Genomic DNA, 17,567 nt, shown 5'->3' with positions numbered 1-17,567 from the left:
AATTAACCACTGGAAGGGAAAACACACAAACAAAATTATATATTTATGCTGCAGGCAACGATTATGGCCCTTTCTGGCACAGTGGCATATGACTGGCACTCAGTTCAGGAATAATTCTACAAACACAGGGAAATTCATGCATTTTGGTAAATATGCCCTAACATTCGCAGTTTAAATTTCCCTAAATCCTTGCTTTTTAAACTAGGAAAATCTTAATTTTTTTCTTGTTATCCTGACTTGTGACTTGAACCTGACTTCTTTTTCTTCTTCTTACTATGTTTCTTGCGCTGTTTCTTCTTCTTTTTCTTTGCTTTTTCTCGCTCTTCATGTCTTCTCTTCTTTTTTGCTTGCACTTCCTCTTCATAATCTGATTCTGATGGGGACTCTGATGATGAGGGTTTATCTTCAGGATAAGTCTTCTTTCTTTTTTTGCTGAGACTTCTAATATACTTTTCTTTCTCTGTTTCATCCTTTGACTTCTTTTTCTTTTTCACAGATTCCTTGCTTTCTGATTCAGATTCATATGTAGAGCTTTCTGATGATTTGTATGAATCGTTCTTTTTTTTCTTTCTCTTTTTTCCTTGTTTCTTTTCCTCATTCTCAGAATCTGAACTGCTTGAAGAATCAGAGCTTGATGAAGAAGAAGATGAGGACCTTGGACAAGATTTCTTCTTTTTCTTTTTCTTTTTTTCTTTTTTTTTAGAAGAGCTCTCATTTCCACTCAATAATTTCTCCCTACTTTTTTCTAATTCTTTTTTCCAATTCTCATTCATTTTTTCTTCAAATTCAGCTAATGCCTTGGAGCCTTTCTTTTTATTTTCTAATTGTTTCTTCACTTCTTCCCAGGTGGGCCTTGGTCGATTCAGATAATCTTGTATTGTTGGGCCTGTAGATTGAGTTGGGCCCCTCCATCTGGCCATTGCTATAGGATTCATATAGGCCACTCGATTATCCCGCTTCCCCATGGTGCCTGATGGTTCCAAGAACAGACTCTCAATGCTAAGAAGAATAAAGATAAACCCTCCTTTGGTTCTTCACCTGCTGGTAAATCAAGCAGGTTCCATTCTGTTAGAGAAGCAGAAGGAATGGTTACAAAACGCCTTTAATATAAGACAAAATAAACACATACACTTAATTGCTCACCATCTATCAGATAGTACAGTAGAAATTTTCCAAATCTTAGACCTTGGAAACAAAGAATAGACACATTTAAGACTTTTGCATACTTAAGATATTGTGGTATGAATATAACAAAGTATTTTATATACCTCATGTAAGGTTCAGACTTACCTAAATCTTTTAAACAAATATTTCCTTTTATATTATATGATACTGTTTTTCTTTCATTCGGCCTTATATAGTATAAAAAGAGAGAAATTTCTATAGCTAAATTCTGTATGAGGCAGATCTCCTCCAACTTAAGAAAGTGCAGCACAACCCACTCCACTCTGACAGTAACCTAGGAGTTGTACCTGAAAAATCCTCTCCCTCAAGTCTCACATCTAATCCATTACTATAACCTGCTGTTTAAGCCTTGACAATAGGACTCATATCCATTCACTTTTCTGCAAATATACTGTCACCAATTCAGTACAGGCACTATCAACTCTCACTTAGACTATTAATCTCTAGTATCAAATAAGTGTTATCTGCCAGGGACTGCTTAGTGTTTTGTAACAGATGATGTCATTCAATCTCTAGACTAATTCTATGAGGATGATTCTATTATTATCCCTATTTCACAGATGAAGAAACTGAGTTTTACAGAATTTGAGTAACTTGCCTAAATTAACAGCTAATAAATGTCCAAACTAGGATTTAAACCAAGGCAGCCTGATTCCAAACGCTGAACACCTAACATAACACTATATTGCCTCTTTACATCAACCTCTTAATTGATACCCTTATTTCTACCCTTACTCTCTTCCATTCCAGCTCCACACTACAACCAATAGGTGTTAAAATACTACAGTGGCTTTATATTTTAATGAGAGTCATTTCCAGGCTCCTATAAAGGACCTATACCATCTGTCCTGCTTCCTTCTCTTACTTTTTTTTTCATTGTTGAAAGAGTATTTATTTAACAGAGAGAGAGAGCAAGAGCACATAAGTAGGTAGGGCAGCAGGCAGAGCGCTAGACAGAGTGGTAGGCAGAGGGAAAGGGAGAAGCAGACACCCCACTGAGCAGAGAGCCTGATGTGTGGCTCAATCCCAGGACCCTGGGATCATGACCTGAGCCAAAGGCAGACACTTAACCGACTGAGCCACCCACGTGCCTCTCTCTCTTACTTTCATCACCCCTTTTCTCAATTCTATCTTTTCTTATCTTCTCTTGGTTCTGGAACATGATAAGCTCCAAGCTTAGCCATCCTGGCCCGTGCTACACCATTCCTCAGGTCACAGTTTGTTTGTTTGTTTGTATTTATTTATTGATGCAATTAATTAATTAACTTATTTTTAGAGAGGGGGAGGGCCAGAGGGAGAGAGAGAATCTTTTTTTTTTTTTATTATGTTATGTTGGTCACTACACAGCACATCCCTAGTTTTTGATGTAAAGTTCCATGATTCATTACTTGCATATAACACCCAGTGCACTGAGCAATACATGCCCTCCTTAATACCCACCACCAGCCTATCCCATTCCCCCACCCCCCTACCCTCTGAAGCCCTCAGTTTGTTTCCCAGAGTCCACAGTCTTTCATGGTTCATTTTGCCTTCTGTTAACCGCCCCCATTCTTCTTCCCTTTCTTCTCCTACCAATCTTCCTACTTCTGTTCCATAAAATGAGTGAAACCATATGATAATTGTCTTTCTCTGCTTGACTTATTTCGCTTAGTGTTATCTCCTCCAGTCCCATCCATGTTGCAGCAAATGTTGAGAAATTGTTCTTTTTGGTGCCTGAGTAATATTCTATTGTATATATGGACCACATCTTCTTAATCCAGTCATCTGTTGAAGGGCATCTTGGCTCCTTCCACGATTTAGCTATTGTGGACAATGCTGCTATGAACATTGGGGTGCATAAGGCCCTTCTCTTCACTACGTCTGTATCTTTGGGGTAAATACCCAGTAGTGCAATGGCTGGGTCATAGGGTAGCTCAATTTCTAACTTTTTAAGGGACCTCCACACTGTTTTCCAGAGTGGCTGTACCAACTTGCATTCCCACCAACAATGTAGGAGGGATCCCCTTTCTCCACATCCTCTCCAACAATTGTTGTTTCTTGCCTTGTCAATTTTTGCCATTCTAACTGCCATGAGGTGGTATCTCAGTGTGGTTTTGATTTGAATTTCTCTGATGGCTAATGATTTTGAACACTTTCTCATGTGTCTGTTAGCCATTTGTATGTCTTCATTGGAAAAGAGTCTGTTCACATCTTCTGCCCATTTTATGATTTGTTTATTTGTTCCTTGTGTACTGAGTTTGATAAATTCTTTGTAGATCTTGTGTACCAGTCTTTTATATGTAGTGTCATTCACAAATATCTTTTCCCATTCTGTGGGCTGCCTCTTAGTTTTTTTGACTGTTTCCTTGGCTGTGCAGAAGATTTTTATCTTGAGGAAGTCCGAAAAGTTCATTTTTTCTTTTCTTTCTCTTGCCTTTGGAGATGTGTCGTGAAAAAAGTTGCTGTGGCCGATGTCGTAGAGTTGCTGCCTATGTTCTCCTCTAGGATTTTGATGGATTCCTGTCTCACATCTAGGTCTTTCATCCATTTGGAGTTTATCTTTGTGTATGGTGTGAGAGAGTGGTCAAGTTTCATTCTTATGCATGTAGCTGTCCAATTCTCAAAGCACCATTTATTGAAGAGACTGTCTTTTTTCCAATGGATGTTTTTTCCTGTTTTGTCAAAGATTAGTTGCCCAAAGAGCCGAGGGTCCATTTCTGGGTTCTCTATTCTGTTCCATTGGTCTATGTGTCTGTTTTTGTGCCAGTACCATGCTGTCTTTGTGATCACAGCTTTGTAGTACAACTTGCAATCCAGCATTGTGATGCCCCCAGCTTTGTTTTTCCTTTTCAACACTTCCTTGGTGATTCAGGGCCTTTTCTGGTTCCACACAAATTTAAGGGCTGTTTGTTCCAGTTCTTTGAAAAATGTCATAGGTATTTTGATCGGGATAGTATTGAAAGTGCAGATTGCTCTGGGTAGCATAGACATTTTAACTATGTTAATTCTTCCGATCCATGAGCATGGAATATTTTTCCATCTTTTTGTGTCTTCTTAAATGTCTTTCAAGAGTGATTTGTAGTTTCTAGAATATAGATCCCTTATGTGTCTGGTTAAGTTAATTCCGATATAACGTATGATTTCTGGTGCTATTGTAAATGGAATGGATTCCCTAATTTCTCTTTCTTCAGGCTCATTGTTTGTGTATAGAAATGCAACTGATTTCTGAGCATTGATTTTGTATCCCGCCACGTTACTGAATTGCTCTATAAGTTCTAGTAGTTTGGGGTGGATTCTTTTGGGTTTTCCATATAGAGTTTCATGTCATCTGTGAAGAGAGACAGTTTGATTTCTTCTTTGCTGATTTGGATACCTTTTTTCCCTTTTTTTTTTTTTGTCTGATTGCTTTTGCAAGGACTTCTAGTACTATGTTGAATAATAATGGCGAGAGTGGGCATCCTTGTCGTGTTCCTGACCTTAAGGGAAAGGCTTCCAGTTTTTCCCCATTGAGAATAATATTTGCTGTAGGCTTTTCATAGATGATTTTTATGAAATTGAGGAATGTGCCCTCTATCCCTACACTCTAAAGTGTTTTAATCAGGAAAGGATGCTGTATTTTGTCAAATGCTTTTTCTGCATCTATTGAGAGGCTCATATGGTTCTTGACTCTTTTCTTGTTGATATGATGTATCATACTGATAGATTTGCAAATGTTGAACCATGCTTGCATCCCAGGGATGAATCCCACTTGGTCTTGTTGGATAATCCTTTTAATGTACTATTGGATCCTATTAGCTAGGATCTTGTTGAGAATCTTGGCATCCATATTCATCAGGGTATCGGTCTGTAATTCTTTTTCATGTGGTCTTTCCCTCGTTTGGGGATCAAGGTAATACTGGCCTCATAGAATGAATTTGGTAGTTTTCCTTCCGTTTCTATTTTTTGAAACAGTTTCAGGAGAATAGGTATTATTTCTTCTTTGAATGTTTGGTAGAATTCCTGGAGGAATACATCAGGCCCTGGAGTCTTGTATTTCGGGAGGTTTTTGATCACTGCTTCAGTCTCTTCATAATTAATCGGTCTGTTTAAAAAATCAATTTCTTACTGTTTCAGTCTTGGTAGTTTATAGGTTTCCAGTAAGTCATCCATTTCTTCCAGATTATTTAATTTATTGGCATAAAGCTGTTGATAGTTTTTAAAGATCCTTCCTATTTCATTGGTGTTGGTTGTGACCTCTCCCTTTTCATTCATAATTTTGTTAATTTGGGTCTTTTCTCTATTCTTTTGAATAAGTCTTGCCAGTGGCTTATCGATTTTATTTATTCTTCCAAAGAACCAACTTCTAGTTCAGTTGATCTGCTCTCCTGTGCTCCTGGTTCCTAATTCATTGATCTCTGCTCTTCTTGATCAACTCCTTTCTCGTACATAGATTAGCTCTATTCATCTGTTCCTGTTCCAGCTTCTTGAGGTGAGAATATAAAAACTGCATTTTAGATTTTTCTATTCTTTTGAGTGAGGCTTGGATGGCTATGTACTTTCCCCTTAGGACTGCCTTTGCAGTGTCCCATAGGTTTTGGACCGTTGTGTTTTCATTCTCGTTGGTCTCCATAAATTGTTTAAATTGATTTTTTATTTCCTGATGTAGCAAATCATACTTCAGCAGGATGGTTCTTAGTTTCCAAGTGTTTGAGTTTCTTCCAAATTTTTCCTTGTGGTTGAGTTCCAATTTCAAAGCGTTGTGGTCGGAGAATATGCAGGGAATAATTTCAGTTTCTTGGTATCGGTTGAGACCTGTTTTGTGACCCAGAACATGATCTATTCTGGAGAATGTTCCATCTGCATTAGAATAGAATGAGTATTCTTTTGTTATGGGGTGTAGTGTTCTATATATATCTATGAGATCCATCTGGTCTAGTATGGCATTCAAAGGTCTTTCTTTGTTGATGTTCTGCTTAGGTGATCTGTCTATTGCTAAGAGTGGAGTGTTGAGGTCTCCTACTATTAATGTATTTTTATCTATATGTCTCTTTATTCTGTTTAAGAGTTGGCTTGTGTATCTTGCTGCTCCCCTGTTGGGGGCATAGATATTTATAATTGTCATATCCACTTGTTGGATACATCCTTTAAGAATAATATAGTGTCCTTCTGTAGCTCTAACTACAGTCTTTAGTTTAAAATCCAATCTGTCTGATATGAGAATTGCTACTCCAGCTTTCTTTTGAGGTCCATTGGCATGAAAGATGGTATTCCATCCCTTTACTTTCACTCTGGATGTATCTTTAGGTTCAAAAAGAGTCTCTGTAGACAGCAAATGGATGGGTCATGTCTTTTTCTCCAATCTGCAATCCCGTTGTGTTTTATGGGAGCATTTAGGCCATTCACATTGAGAGGGATTATTGAGTAATACGATTTTAATGATGTCATGTTGCCTGTAAAGTCTTTGTTTCTATAGATTGTAAATTTCTGTTCTGTATCACTCTTGGGGCCTTTTTACTTTTATAGAACCCCCCTTAATATCTCCTGTAGGGCTGGTTTCGTGGTTTCAAAATTGGTCAATGACTGGCGATTCTTGAAGGTCCTTATCTCTCCATCCATTCTGAATGACAGCCTTGCTGGATAAAGGATCCTTGGCTGCATGTTTTTCTATGAAAGAGCTTTAAATATGTCCCCCCAACCCTTTCTCTCCTTCCAGGTCTGTGTAGACAGGTCTGATGTAATTCTGATACATTTGCCTTGGTACGTGAGAAATTTCTTTGCCCTGGCTGCTTTCCATACTGTATCCTTGGATCTAATATTTGCAAATTGCACTATGATGTGGCGTGGCATAGGTTTGTCGTGGTTGAGCTTGGGAGGGGTCCTCCACCTCTGTTTTTCTCCACCCCCTCGGGGATGCTGATGATTCTGACATTGGAGCGTTTCATTGAGTCAGTAATCTCCCGTGACGTACATTCTTGAGATTGGATTTTTTTAGCCACGTTTCTGTTTTAGCTTTCTCTTCTATCATCCCATCCTCCAATTCACTAATTCGTTCTTCTGCCTCATTTACGCTGGCTGTCAGAGCATCTAGTTTTGACTGCATTTGATTCATAGCATTTTTAATTTCTGCCAAGTTCGCTCTCATTTCTGCCCTTAGAGATTCTATATTCTTGTTAATATTTTCATTAAGTTTTTTCAAGCCTACACATCCTCTTGACCATTGTTAGTCTGAACTCCATTTCTGATAATTTGGTTATATCCATATCCATCAGTTCTCTGGCAGAGGCCACAGACTCATTGTCTTTTCTTTGCTGGGGGGGATTTCTCCTTCTCGTCATTCTGATGAGGAGAGGTTCCAGGGTTGTCCAGAGCCCAAATTATTGACCAGGGCCCAGGCAGTGCACACTTGTTTTATAGGGACCTTAGGGATGTGGGCTTCTTGATTTTTCAGCCTGCCTTCTGGGGGAGGGGCCTGCCGCGCCAATACTCAGGCAACCCTGTTTGTGTAGAGTCTCCCTGTCCCCTGCGAGGGGGAATGGAGATGAGCACAATTCAAGCCGGTATTTCCGGGCTTTTGTTCTCTGGCAGCTTTCCTTGGCGGTTTTCTGTGACTCTTCTGAGAGTCAGAGCAGCAGTGGCCGTATCCTAGCCTCTGTCTCAGAACAGAGAGATAGCAGTCCGCTCTCCACTGAGCTCTCCTGACCTCTTTAACTCTGTTTGTGTTGGTGCTGCTAAAAGCCCTCAGTGTCCCGGGTTGTGCGCCCCACAGCCGTCTGCCAGCCCTCACTTCCAGGGCCGGCCTATCTCTGTCCTTTTTGTTTCTAACACCTCCAGCTGCCAGCTGCCCCCGCGCTGGAGCTCCTGAGCTCCCTGTTTCAGTGAGGTTCGGGAGCACTCCGGAGCGCAGATTTTCAGTTTGGTCGCGTGCGCGCTCCTGATCTCCCGGTCTCAGTTTGGTTCCAGGGAGTGCACCGGAGCGCCGTTTTTCAGTTTGGACGCGCACGCATTCCAATGCTCATAGTCTCAGTCTGTTCTCTCGTGGGTGCCTGTCCGATTCTGGCCCGCTCCCCAAGCAGGTGAGTACCACTTTCCAGCGCCCGAGGTGGAGGCTCCCTCCCCCTTCCGTTTCTCTTCCGATATCTGTGCGCGGATTCACGGCTCCCCGCTTCATACCTCAATACTCAGTCTTGGAGATGTTCATTTGTAGAGATCCAGATGTATCTTCCGGCCTCTCAGGCTGCTTCCGTGGGTTTTCCGGATGGTCTGGTATCTCTCCAGCTCGGCTCAGGGGACCAGCTGAAAAAGGGGACCCCTACTACTCCGACATCTTAACTCCTCTCTCCGAGAGAGAATCTTAAGCAGGCTCCACGCCCAGAGCAGAGTCCAATGTGGGGTTTGATCTCATGACCCTGAGATCATGACCTGAGCTGAAATCAAGAGTCAATCGCTTTCCAGAGTGGCTTCACCAGCCTGCATGACCCAGCAATTGCACTACTGGGTATTTACCCAAGGTATAGATGCAGTGAAAAGAAAGGGCACATGCACAAACTGTGGAAGGAGCCTAGATGTCCTTCAACAGATGAATGGATAAAGAAGATGTGGTTCATATATACAATGGAATATTACTCAGCCATCAGAAAGGATGAATACCTACCATTTGTACTGATATGGACAGGATGGTATTATGCTAAGTGAAATAAATCAAGCACAGAAAGACAATTATCATGCTGTTTCACTCATATGTGGAACATAAAAGAATAGCACAGAGGACCACAATGGAAGGGAGGGAAAACTGAATGGGAAGAAGTCAGAAAGGGAGACAAACCATGAGATACTCTGGACTCTAGGAAACAAACTGAGGGTTACAGATGGGAGGGGTGTGGGAGGATGGGGTAACTGGGTGATGGGTATTAAGGACGGCACTCGATGTGATGAGCACTGGGTGTTATATGCAATTAATGAATCGTTGAATACTACACCAAAAACCAATGATGTACTATATGTTGGCTAACTAAACATAATAAAAATAAATAAATAAATATGGAGAATGCTTAAAAAAAAAGTCAGACACTTAACTGACTGAGCCATCCACGGGCCCAGGTCTCAGCTTAAATGTCAATCCCTCCGAAAGGAAACTATTAGGTTGAACTAGATAATATTGCCAATTATATGGGACAGAAAGTCAAATACCAGCAATTTCATATGTATCAACTTTATATTAAAGCATGCTGCCTTTGCATCTACCCCTCATACACATTATTCTGTATCACAGATCCTTGCATCTTTTATGCACAACACTTAGCAAACTGGTGATAAAATATTTTATTTGTCTGGTTACTTAGGTGTGTGTGTGTGTGTGTGTGTGTGTGTGTGTGTGTGTGTGTGTGTGTATCCACCACTAAATATAAGGTGAAGAAGAGTAAAGGCCATATTTAATCTTTCTTATTCACCATGGTGTTTCTAGTACCTAATATGCCATGTGGCTCACATTAAGTACTCAATAAATATTGGTTCAGTAATAAACAAATGAATGGATAGATGCATGTATGGCTCTGGGAGAAAGGGGAATTTAGAGAAGCTTCCTAGAATTGGTGATGTCTATACAGGATTTTAAAGAATAAAAGTTCACCCTGGAAATGACGACATGAAGGACATTCCAGGCAGAAAAAACAAAATGTGAAAAAGAACCCAGAAATACGAAAGAGCACCATGTGTTTAGTGTTGATGGAGCCTAAATGTCAAGAAAGCAGTGGCTGGATGTGAGGCTGCATAGACAGGAAATAGCCTGATCACAGAGCCCCTCTAAAATATATAGTTGTTAGGAAGGCAACAAAGTCCTTTAAAGAGAAGAAAAAGATGATCAGGTATATCATAGATTTTCCTGTCAGTCTCTATCCTGACTCTGACCATTTAAATCAACCAAACATACCTACTCACCATAAGCTCAATGTACAGAGATGTTTTGGTTTTGATACTTTCCTGCATTTGATTTGATGTGTTCAGGATATTATTCTCATTCCCTTTCAGTTCTGTCTAGCTCTTCTTAGGTCTTTCTGTCATATTCATTCTGACTGATACTCTATATATCTATCAGATATTATTGTTTTCCTGACCTTATCATCAAAAGCCCTTAAAAACTTAAGTTCATATTCAACTTGCTGTTTCTCTCTGCTACTGGACATTTAGAACAGCATAATCCACTCTAACTTCAGTTCCTTGAGAGCTAGTCCTGACATCATCTAGAAAGATAGGCAAAGACCAGTTCATAAAAACTTCGGGTGTGATGCTAATGATGTTGGAATTCATTCTATGAGACTTAAAGTGAAGTTAACGGAGATAATGACTGTCTTATTTATTTTTTTATAATAATTTTTTATTATATTATGTCACCATAGAGTACATCCCTAGTTTTTGATGTAAAGTTCCATGATTCATTACTTGCGTATAACACCCAGTGCACCATGAAATACATGCCCTCCTTAATACCCATCACCAGCCTATCCCATTCCCCCACCCCCCTCCCCTCTGAAGCCCTCAGTTTGTATCCCAGAGTACACAGTCTCTCATGCTTCATTCCCCCTTCTGTTTACCCCCCTTCTTCTTCCCTTTCTTCTCCTACCAATCTTCCTACTTCTTATGTTCCATAAATGAGTGAAACCATATGCTAATTGTCTTTCTCTGCTTGACTTATTTTGCTTAGGAGATAATGATAATGACTGTTTTCAACAGGAGAATGATATGGCAATGTTTGAGTGTTTATGAAACAATTTTTTATACCATGGAAGCCTGATTGGCTGCAACTAAGAATGAAGGCATTGAGATCACTGATTGCATACAAAGGCTGAGAGCAAGAAAGGACAAGACTCTGGCTTGTGAGACCAGATAAAAGGCATGCCAATGACTGAGTAATATAGGAAATGGCACAGACTTAAAGGAAAGGTCTACATTCAGTATTGGATTCATAAAGTTTGAGGTGCCTATGAGACATCTGAATGAAGCTGCACGTAGAAAATTAGATATATGGATGTTGGCATTCTTGAATGTGACCTGAGTTAGAGATGTAGGACTGGCAGTCACTGAGTGAAGGCTAAAGACATGAGAGAAAATTGAATTAGTTCGGGGAGATTTCAAATGAGAAAAGTAATTAAGTATCGGATCCAATTTAACAAGATGCAAGAGTTTTCCAGAGAGAGTGAAGCCTATAAATAAGACTTCAGAAAATTAGCTAGAATGTTAAGAGCTGGATTGCTATCAGAAAAAAAAGTAGAGGGAGGAGTTAAGATGGCGGAGGAGTAGGGGACCCCTTTTTCAGCTGGTCCCCTGAGTCGAGTTAGATAGGTACCAGACCAGCCTGAACATCCACGGAATCAGCATGAGATGCAGGAAGATACATCTGGATCTCTAAAAATGAACATCTCCAGCGCTGAGTATTGAGGTACAAAGCGGGGAGCCGTGAAACCGTGCACAGATATCGGAAGATAAATGGAAGGGGGAGGGCGCCGCCGTGTTAGGGCGCCGGGAAGCGGTAGCCACCTGCACAGGGGAGCGGGTGGACTTGTGGACCAGCAACCGCGAGAGAGCAGAATGAGACCGTGAGCCGGAGAACACGTGCAACCAGACTGAAACGGAGCTCTGGTGTGCTCACTGGAACCAGACTGAGACCGGAAGCTCCGGAGTGCGCAGGGGTGGCTGGCGGCTGGCAGTGTTAGAAACACAAAGGACAGGGGTGTGCCGGCCCTGGAAGTGAAGGCTGGGATGCCGGGTGTGGGGCGCACATCCCAGGATGTTGCAGGGTTCAGCAACATCAATAGAGTTAAAGTGGCCAGAACCTCAGTGGAGAACGGTCCGCGATCCCTCTGTTCTGAGACAGAGGCTGAGATTCAGCTACTGCTGCTCTGACTCTCAGAAGAGGCACAGCAAACCGCCAGGGAATGCCGCCAGAGAACAAAAGCCCGGAAATACCGGCTCACAGTGTGCCCACCCCCATCCCCCCATCCAGGGGACACGGAGACTCTATCCAAACAGGGTTGCCTGAGTATCCGCACGACAGGCCCCTCCCCCAGAAGGCAGGCTGAAAAATCAAGAAGCCCACATCCCTAAGGTCCCTATAAAACAAGTGTGCACTGCCTGGGTCCCGGTCAATACTTTGGGCTACGGACAACCCCGCAACCTCTCCTCATCAGAATGATGAGAAGGAGAAATCCCCCCCAGCAAAGAAAAGACAATGAGTCTGTGGCCTCTGCCACAGAACTAATGGATATGGATATAACCAAATTATCAGAAATGGAATTCAGAGTAACAATGGTCAAGATAATGTGTAGACTTGAAAAAGTATTAACAAAAATGTTAATGAGAATATAGAATCTCTAAGGGCAGAAATGAAAACTAATGTGGCAGAAAGTAAAAATTCTATGAACCAAATGCAGTCAAAACTAGAGGCTCTGACGGCCAGGGTGAATGAGGCAGAAGAATGTATCTGCGAATTGGAGGATGGGTTTAGAAGAAAAAGCTAAAATAGAAACTGGGCTCAAAAAAATCCAATCTCACCAATGTAGGCTACGGGAGATTACTGACTCAATCAAACGTTTCAATGTCAGAATCATCGGCATCCCCGAGGGGGTGGAGAAGAACAGAGGTCTAGAAGAGATATTTGAACAAATTGTAGCTGAAAACTTCCCTAATCTAGCAAAGGAAACAAACATTCGTGTCCAAGAGGCAGAGAGGACCCCCTCCCAAGCTCAACCACGACAAACCTAAGCCACGTCACATCATAGTGCAATTCGCAAATATTAGATCCAAGGATACAGTATTGAAAGCGGCCAGGGCAAAGAAATTTCTTACGTACCAAGGCAAAGGTATCAGAATTACATCAGACCTGTCTACACAGACCTGGAATGAGAGAAAGCATTGGGGGGGGGGCGGCATTTTTAAAGCTCTTTCAGAGAAACATGCAGCCAAGGATCCTTTATCCAGCAAGGCTGTCATTCAGAATTGATGGAGAAATAATGACCTTCCAGAATCGCCAGTCATTGACCAATTTCGTAACCACGAAACCAGCCCTACAGGAGATATTAAGGGGGGTTCTATAAAAGTAAAAAGGCCCCAAGAGTGATACAGAACAGAAAGTCACAATCTCTAGAAACAAAGACTTTACAGGCAACATGGCATCATTAAAATCATATCTCTCAATAATCAGTCTCAATATAAATGGCCTAAATGCTCCCATAAAACACCACAGTGTTGCTGATTGGAGAAAAAGACATGACCCATCCATTTGCTGTCTACAAGAGACTCATTTTGAACCTAAAGTTACATTCAGACTGAAAGTAAAGGGATGGAATACCACCTTTCATGCCAATGGACCTCAAAAGAAAGCTGGGGTAGCAATTCTCATATCAGACAGATTGGATTTTAAACTAAAGACTGTAATTAGAGATATAGAAGGACACTATATTATTCTTAAAGGATGTATCCAACAAGTGGATATGATAATTATAAATATATATGCCCCCAACAGGGGAGCAGCAAGATACACAAGCCAACTCTTAACCAGAATAAAGAGACATATAGATAAAAATACACTAATAGTAGGAGACCTCAACACTCCACTATTGGCAATAGACAGATCACCTAAGCAAGAAATCAGCAAAGAAACAAGAGCTTTAAATGCCATAACTGATGAGTTGGACCTCATAGATATATATAGAACACTACACCCCAGAACCAAACAATACTCATTCTATTCTAATGCGCATGGAACATTCTCAAGAATAGACCATGTTCTGGGTCACAAAATGGGTCTCAACCGATACCAAAAGACTGAAATTATTCCCTGCATATTCTCAGACCACAACGCTTTGAAATTGGAACTCATCCACAAGGAAAAATTTGGAAGAAACTCAAACACTTGGAGACTAAGAACCATCCTGCTCAAGAATGATTCGATAAACCAGGAAATCAAAAATCAATTTAAACAATTTATGGAGACCAACGAGAATGAGAGAAGAAAGTAAGAGTTACAAAAACACAGGGAAAGAGAATAAAGTTTCAAAATGAGGACAACAATCCTCAAAGGTGTGTGCTCATGAATTTAATTTGAGCAATTTTTAAATATCAAAAATTTTGGAAAAAACCTAAATGTCCATCAATGACAAACAGTTTTGGGGTTGCTGGGTGGCTCCATCATTTAAGTCTCTGACTATTTTGGCTCAGGTCATGATCTCAGGGTCAAGGGATTGAGCCCCCATCAGGCTCTGTGCTGAGTGTGGAGTCTGCTTGAGATTCTCTCTCCCTCTTCCTCTGACCTCCTTCTGCTCACATGTACTCTCTAAATACATAAATGAATAAAATCATTAAAAAATTAAAAAAAAATAAAAACTAGGTTCTGTGAATTATAGTATACATATACAATGGAACACTATATCCACAACATATTGTTGAGTGAATAGTTCATCACATGTAAACATCAGTTATCTCTGTATATTGAGGAAGCATCATTTCCTTTTGCATGTTTTTCTATAATGTTTACATTTTCTACAATAAGCAGGTGTCATCTTTACCTTTAAAAATCCAGAAAAGAAAATATATCATGGACAATATTAAATACAGCAGATGGATCAGTAAGATTAAAATCTGAAAATATCCATTACAGTTTAGCTATGAAGAAATCATTAGTAAACTTTGCTAATGCAATTTCAATTAAACAGTGAGGGAAGAATCCAGAAGATCACAGGTTAAAGACTTTAAAGACTAAAGGGGAGGGGAGAAGGTAGAGATATAGGGTATAAAGATTCATTTGAGAAGAAAAATAAAGAGATAAGATGGTAACTATCATGAAGGATGCAGAATTAAAGAAAATTATTTTTTTGTTTTTGTTTTTGTTACCGAAGAAACTTGAACATATTCACAGGATGATAAGAAGAATGAAGTATAATGAGAGAGTTTTAAGAAGATAGAAAAGAGAGGGAATACCTAATGTGGCAAAACCATAGAGAAAGCAGAGATGACTCAAAGTCACGGGTAGGGGATACCTCTTCTTGCAAGAACAGAGGCAAAGAATAAAGAAATGATATGGGTGCAGGTTTTTTTTTCTTCCTTTCTTTCTTTTTTTCTTATGGAGGGAGAAATGAAAGGGAAAAAGTTGAAGTATTTCTCACATAATGGCCTTCATTTTCACTTAGTGGTAGGTGCCAAGGTTATCTACCAAAATTAAGGTAGGTTGAGGTAAGTTTTGAGACAAGTAACTAAAAATTGGAAAAACTGCAGAGGGGAATGAGAGAGTATGCTGACACCAGATAAGTGTGGGAGGCCTTCAAAACCGCAGTGTGTGTGTATGGTCTTTTCTCAGAAGATTAAGCACACTGAGAAAAAAGAAAAAGTAACACTCTGGCTCAAATAATCTTTGCTTTAGAATTTAAAATACTTTGTTTCTATTCCAGAAGAGAAACTTGATTCTCTGTATCTCTATTTATTTGTATGAAGTATGCTAATTTTGTATAGAGATTAGAAAAAAATTGTGTTAGTCTTGCTGATAATTTGAGTATTATAATAATTAAATGTTCATTCATTGTCAAAATAATTCCCTTTTGATCTGGGTAGGAGTTAAGATAGCATAGTAGTAGGAGGACCTTATGCTTGCCTCATTTGGAACACAGCTAGATAAACATCAAATCATTCTGAACACCCAGGGAATTGATCTGAGGTGCGAGAACAAAATACACAACTAGAGGGAGGAGAAAGGCCACATTGTGGAAGGTAGGTGATGTGGAGATGGGATTTGGGGGAGAAAAGAATTGCTGGTGCTTCAGAAGGGAGGGATCCCTGATCAGGGAGAAAGGAGAGAGAGAGAGAGAGGCAGGCACAAGGCATTGTACATGTAAAACACTTCCCCAAAATCACTGATGGGGAAAACGAGAGGGGTTGATAATAATAATTTTTTAGAAGCAGCAGAGGTCAAAGTCTGAAGTTTTAGAAGTCCGTGCCATCACCAGGGTGGAGCCTGGCAGATGTAGGTGCTCCAGTGGAGGAGGGAAGAGGCCTAGGAATGGAAAGCATGGTCTGAGGATCACCTGGGATGCACTGGGAGAGAGAGTTCCCCTTCTTAGATGTGGCATTGCCTCTCTGGGGACAAGATAGCTGATGGGCACCACTGAGTTGCACCATTCATTAGCATAAGAGCAGAGGCAGCTGCTGAGGGCAGCTAATCTAGACACCAGATCTTTGCTGCACTTTACCATAAACTCCAAGGCCCTATATATATGTTCATGCAACTGCCCTTTAGGGACAAATCAACAACATCCACAATGCAGCGAGACCCTCCCCCAGAGGATCAGCATGGGTCTGTGAGATGCCAGGTCCTTAAAGTTTGGAGTTTTGAAACTGAGCTAGCATGCCTTACATAAAATATAGGAGCACTGAGGTGCTCTGTGGGCAGATGGCTTGGATACAAATAGGGAAAAGACAGGGATCTGAGGGATGCTTGGGACATGTGAGGGGAGATTTTTTCACTCTTCTTCAATGGCTTCCTGAAGAGTGGCAGGCATGAACTCCCCTGTCTGGGGATGAGATACGTGGCTGATGCCATTTTTACCCCTGCCCATCAGCAAGGAAGGACTTCAGTGAGCAGCACAGTGCCCACAGCTGAGACTTGAACTGCTTACACCAAGCTCCACCTCCCTGCATTCTGCAGGTGCTTTTTCACTAGGGCAGGTGTGCCTGAGAGTCAGAGTAGCAGAAGTCCCCTCCCCCAGAAGAACAGCAAAAGCCCCCATACCCATCGAGTCTACTGACCATAAAGTACTGCAAAACTTCAGCTTTAGGCAAAATATGATCTAGCCTCTTTTAACAAGCAAACCAAAACACACCTAGGAAAACTCACAACACAATGGATAAGGTTCAAACACTCCCCACTGTAGGCAAGGAGAAACTCTGCAGAGGACAGACATGAGGGAAACAATAGCCAAAACATAAGAGCAGAGTATATACCACATACCCCAGAAACACTTCCTGAAGCATCAGGCCCTGGACAGTATATGACCCTTTCTTAATATAGCCATTACTCTCAGGAGCAGTACACATAACAGGCTTTCTTAAGAAGAAAGAAGACAGAGACTTAGACAAAATGCCAAGATGGAGGAATTCATCCCAGAAGAAAGAACAAGAGGTTATGGCCAGGGATCTATCAAAACAGATATAAATAATATGTCTGAACCAGAATTTAAAACAACAATCATGAGGATACTAGCTAGGCTTGAAAAAAGCATAAAAGACACCAGGGAGCCCATTACCACAGAGATAAAAGACCTAAAAATTAGTCAAGCTGAAACAAAAAATACTATAACTGAGATGCAAAACAGACTGGATGTAATGACCACAAGGACAGAAGAAGCAGAGAAATGAATAAGTGATATAGAAGATAAAATTGCGGG

General features: G+C 40.7%; 1 protein-coding gene across 1 annotated transcript; it reads right to left on the bottom strand.

Annotated features, from left to right (window-relative positions):
* Positions 1 to 227: 227 nt before the first annotated feature.
* FAM133A (family with sequence similarity 133 member A) lies at positions 228 to 965 on the bottom strand. The gene has a single exon (XM_044378587.1). It carries the CDS (start codon positions 963 to 965, stop codon positions 228 to 230), a length of 738 nt encoding a protein of 245 aa, XP_044234522.1.
* Positions 966 to 17,567: the final 16,602 nt, after the last annotated feature.

The sequence above is a fragment of the Ursus arctos genome, chromosome X (assembly GCF_023065955.2).
Source record: "Ursus arctos isolate Adak ecotype North America chromosome X, UrsArc2.0, whole genome shotgun sequence".
In the NCBI taxonomy this organism is placed as follows: Eukaryota; Metazoa; Chordata; class Mammalia; order Carnivora; family Ursidae; genus Ursus; species Ursus arctos.
Note: the sequence above shows the minus strand (reverse complement) of the source record. Positions and strands in the feature narration are given on the sequence as shown.

Bases quoted from the DNA above. Each gene is read 5' to 3' on its own strand.
- FAM133A (XM_044378587.1), bottom strand. From the start codon at position 965: ATGGGGAAGCGGGATAATCGAGTGGCCTATATGAATCCTATAGCAATG.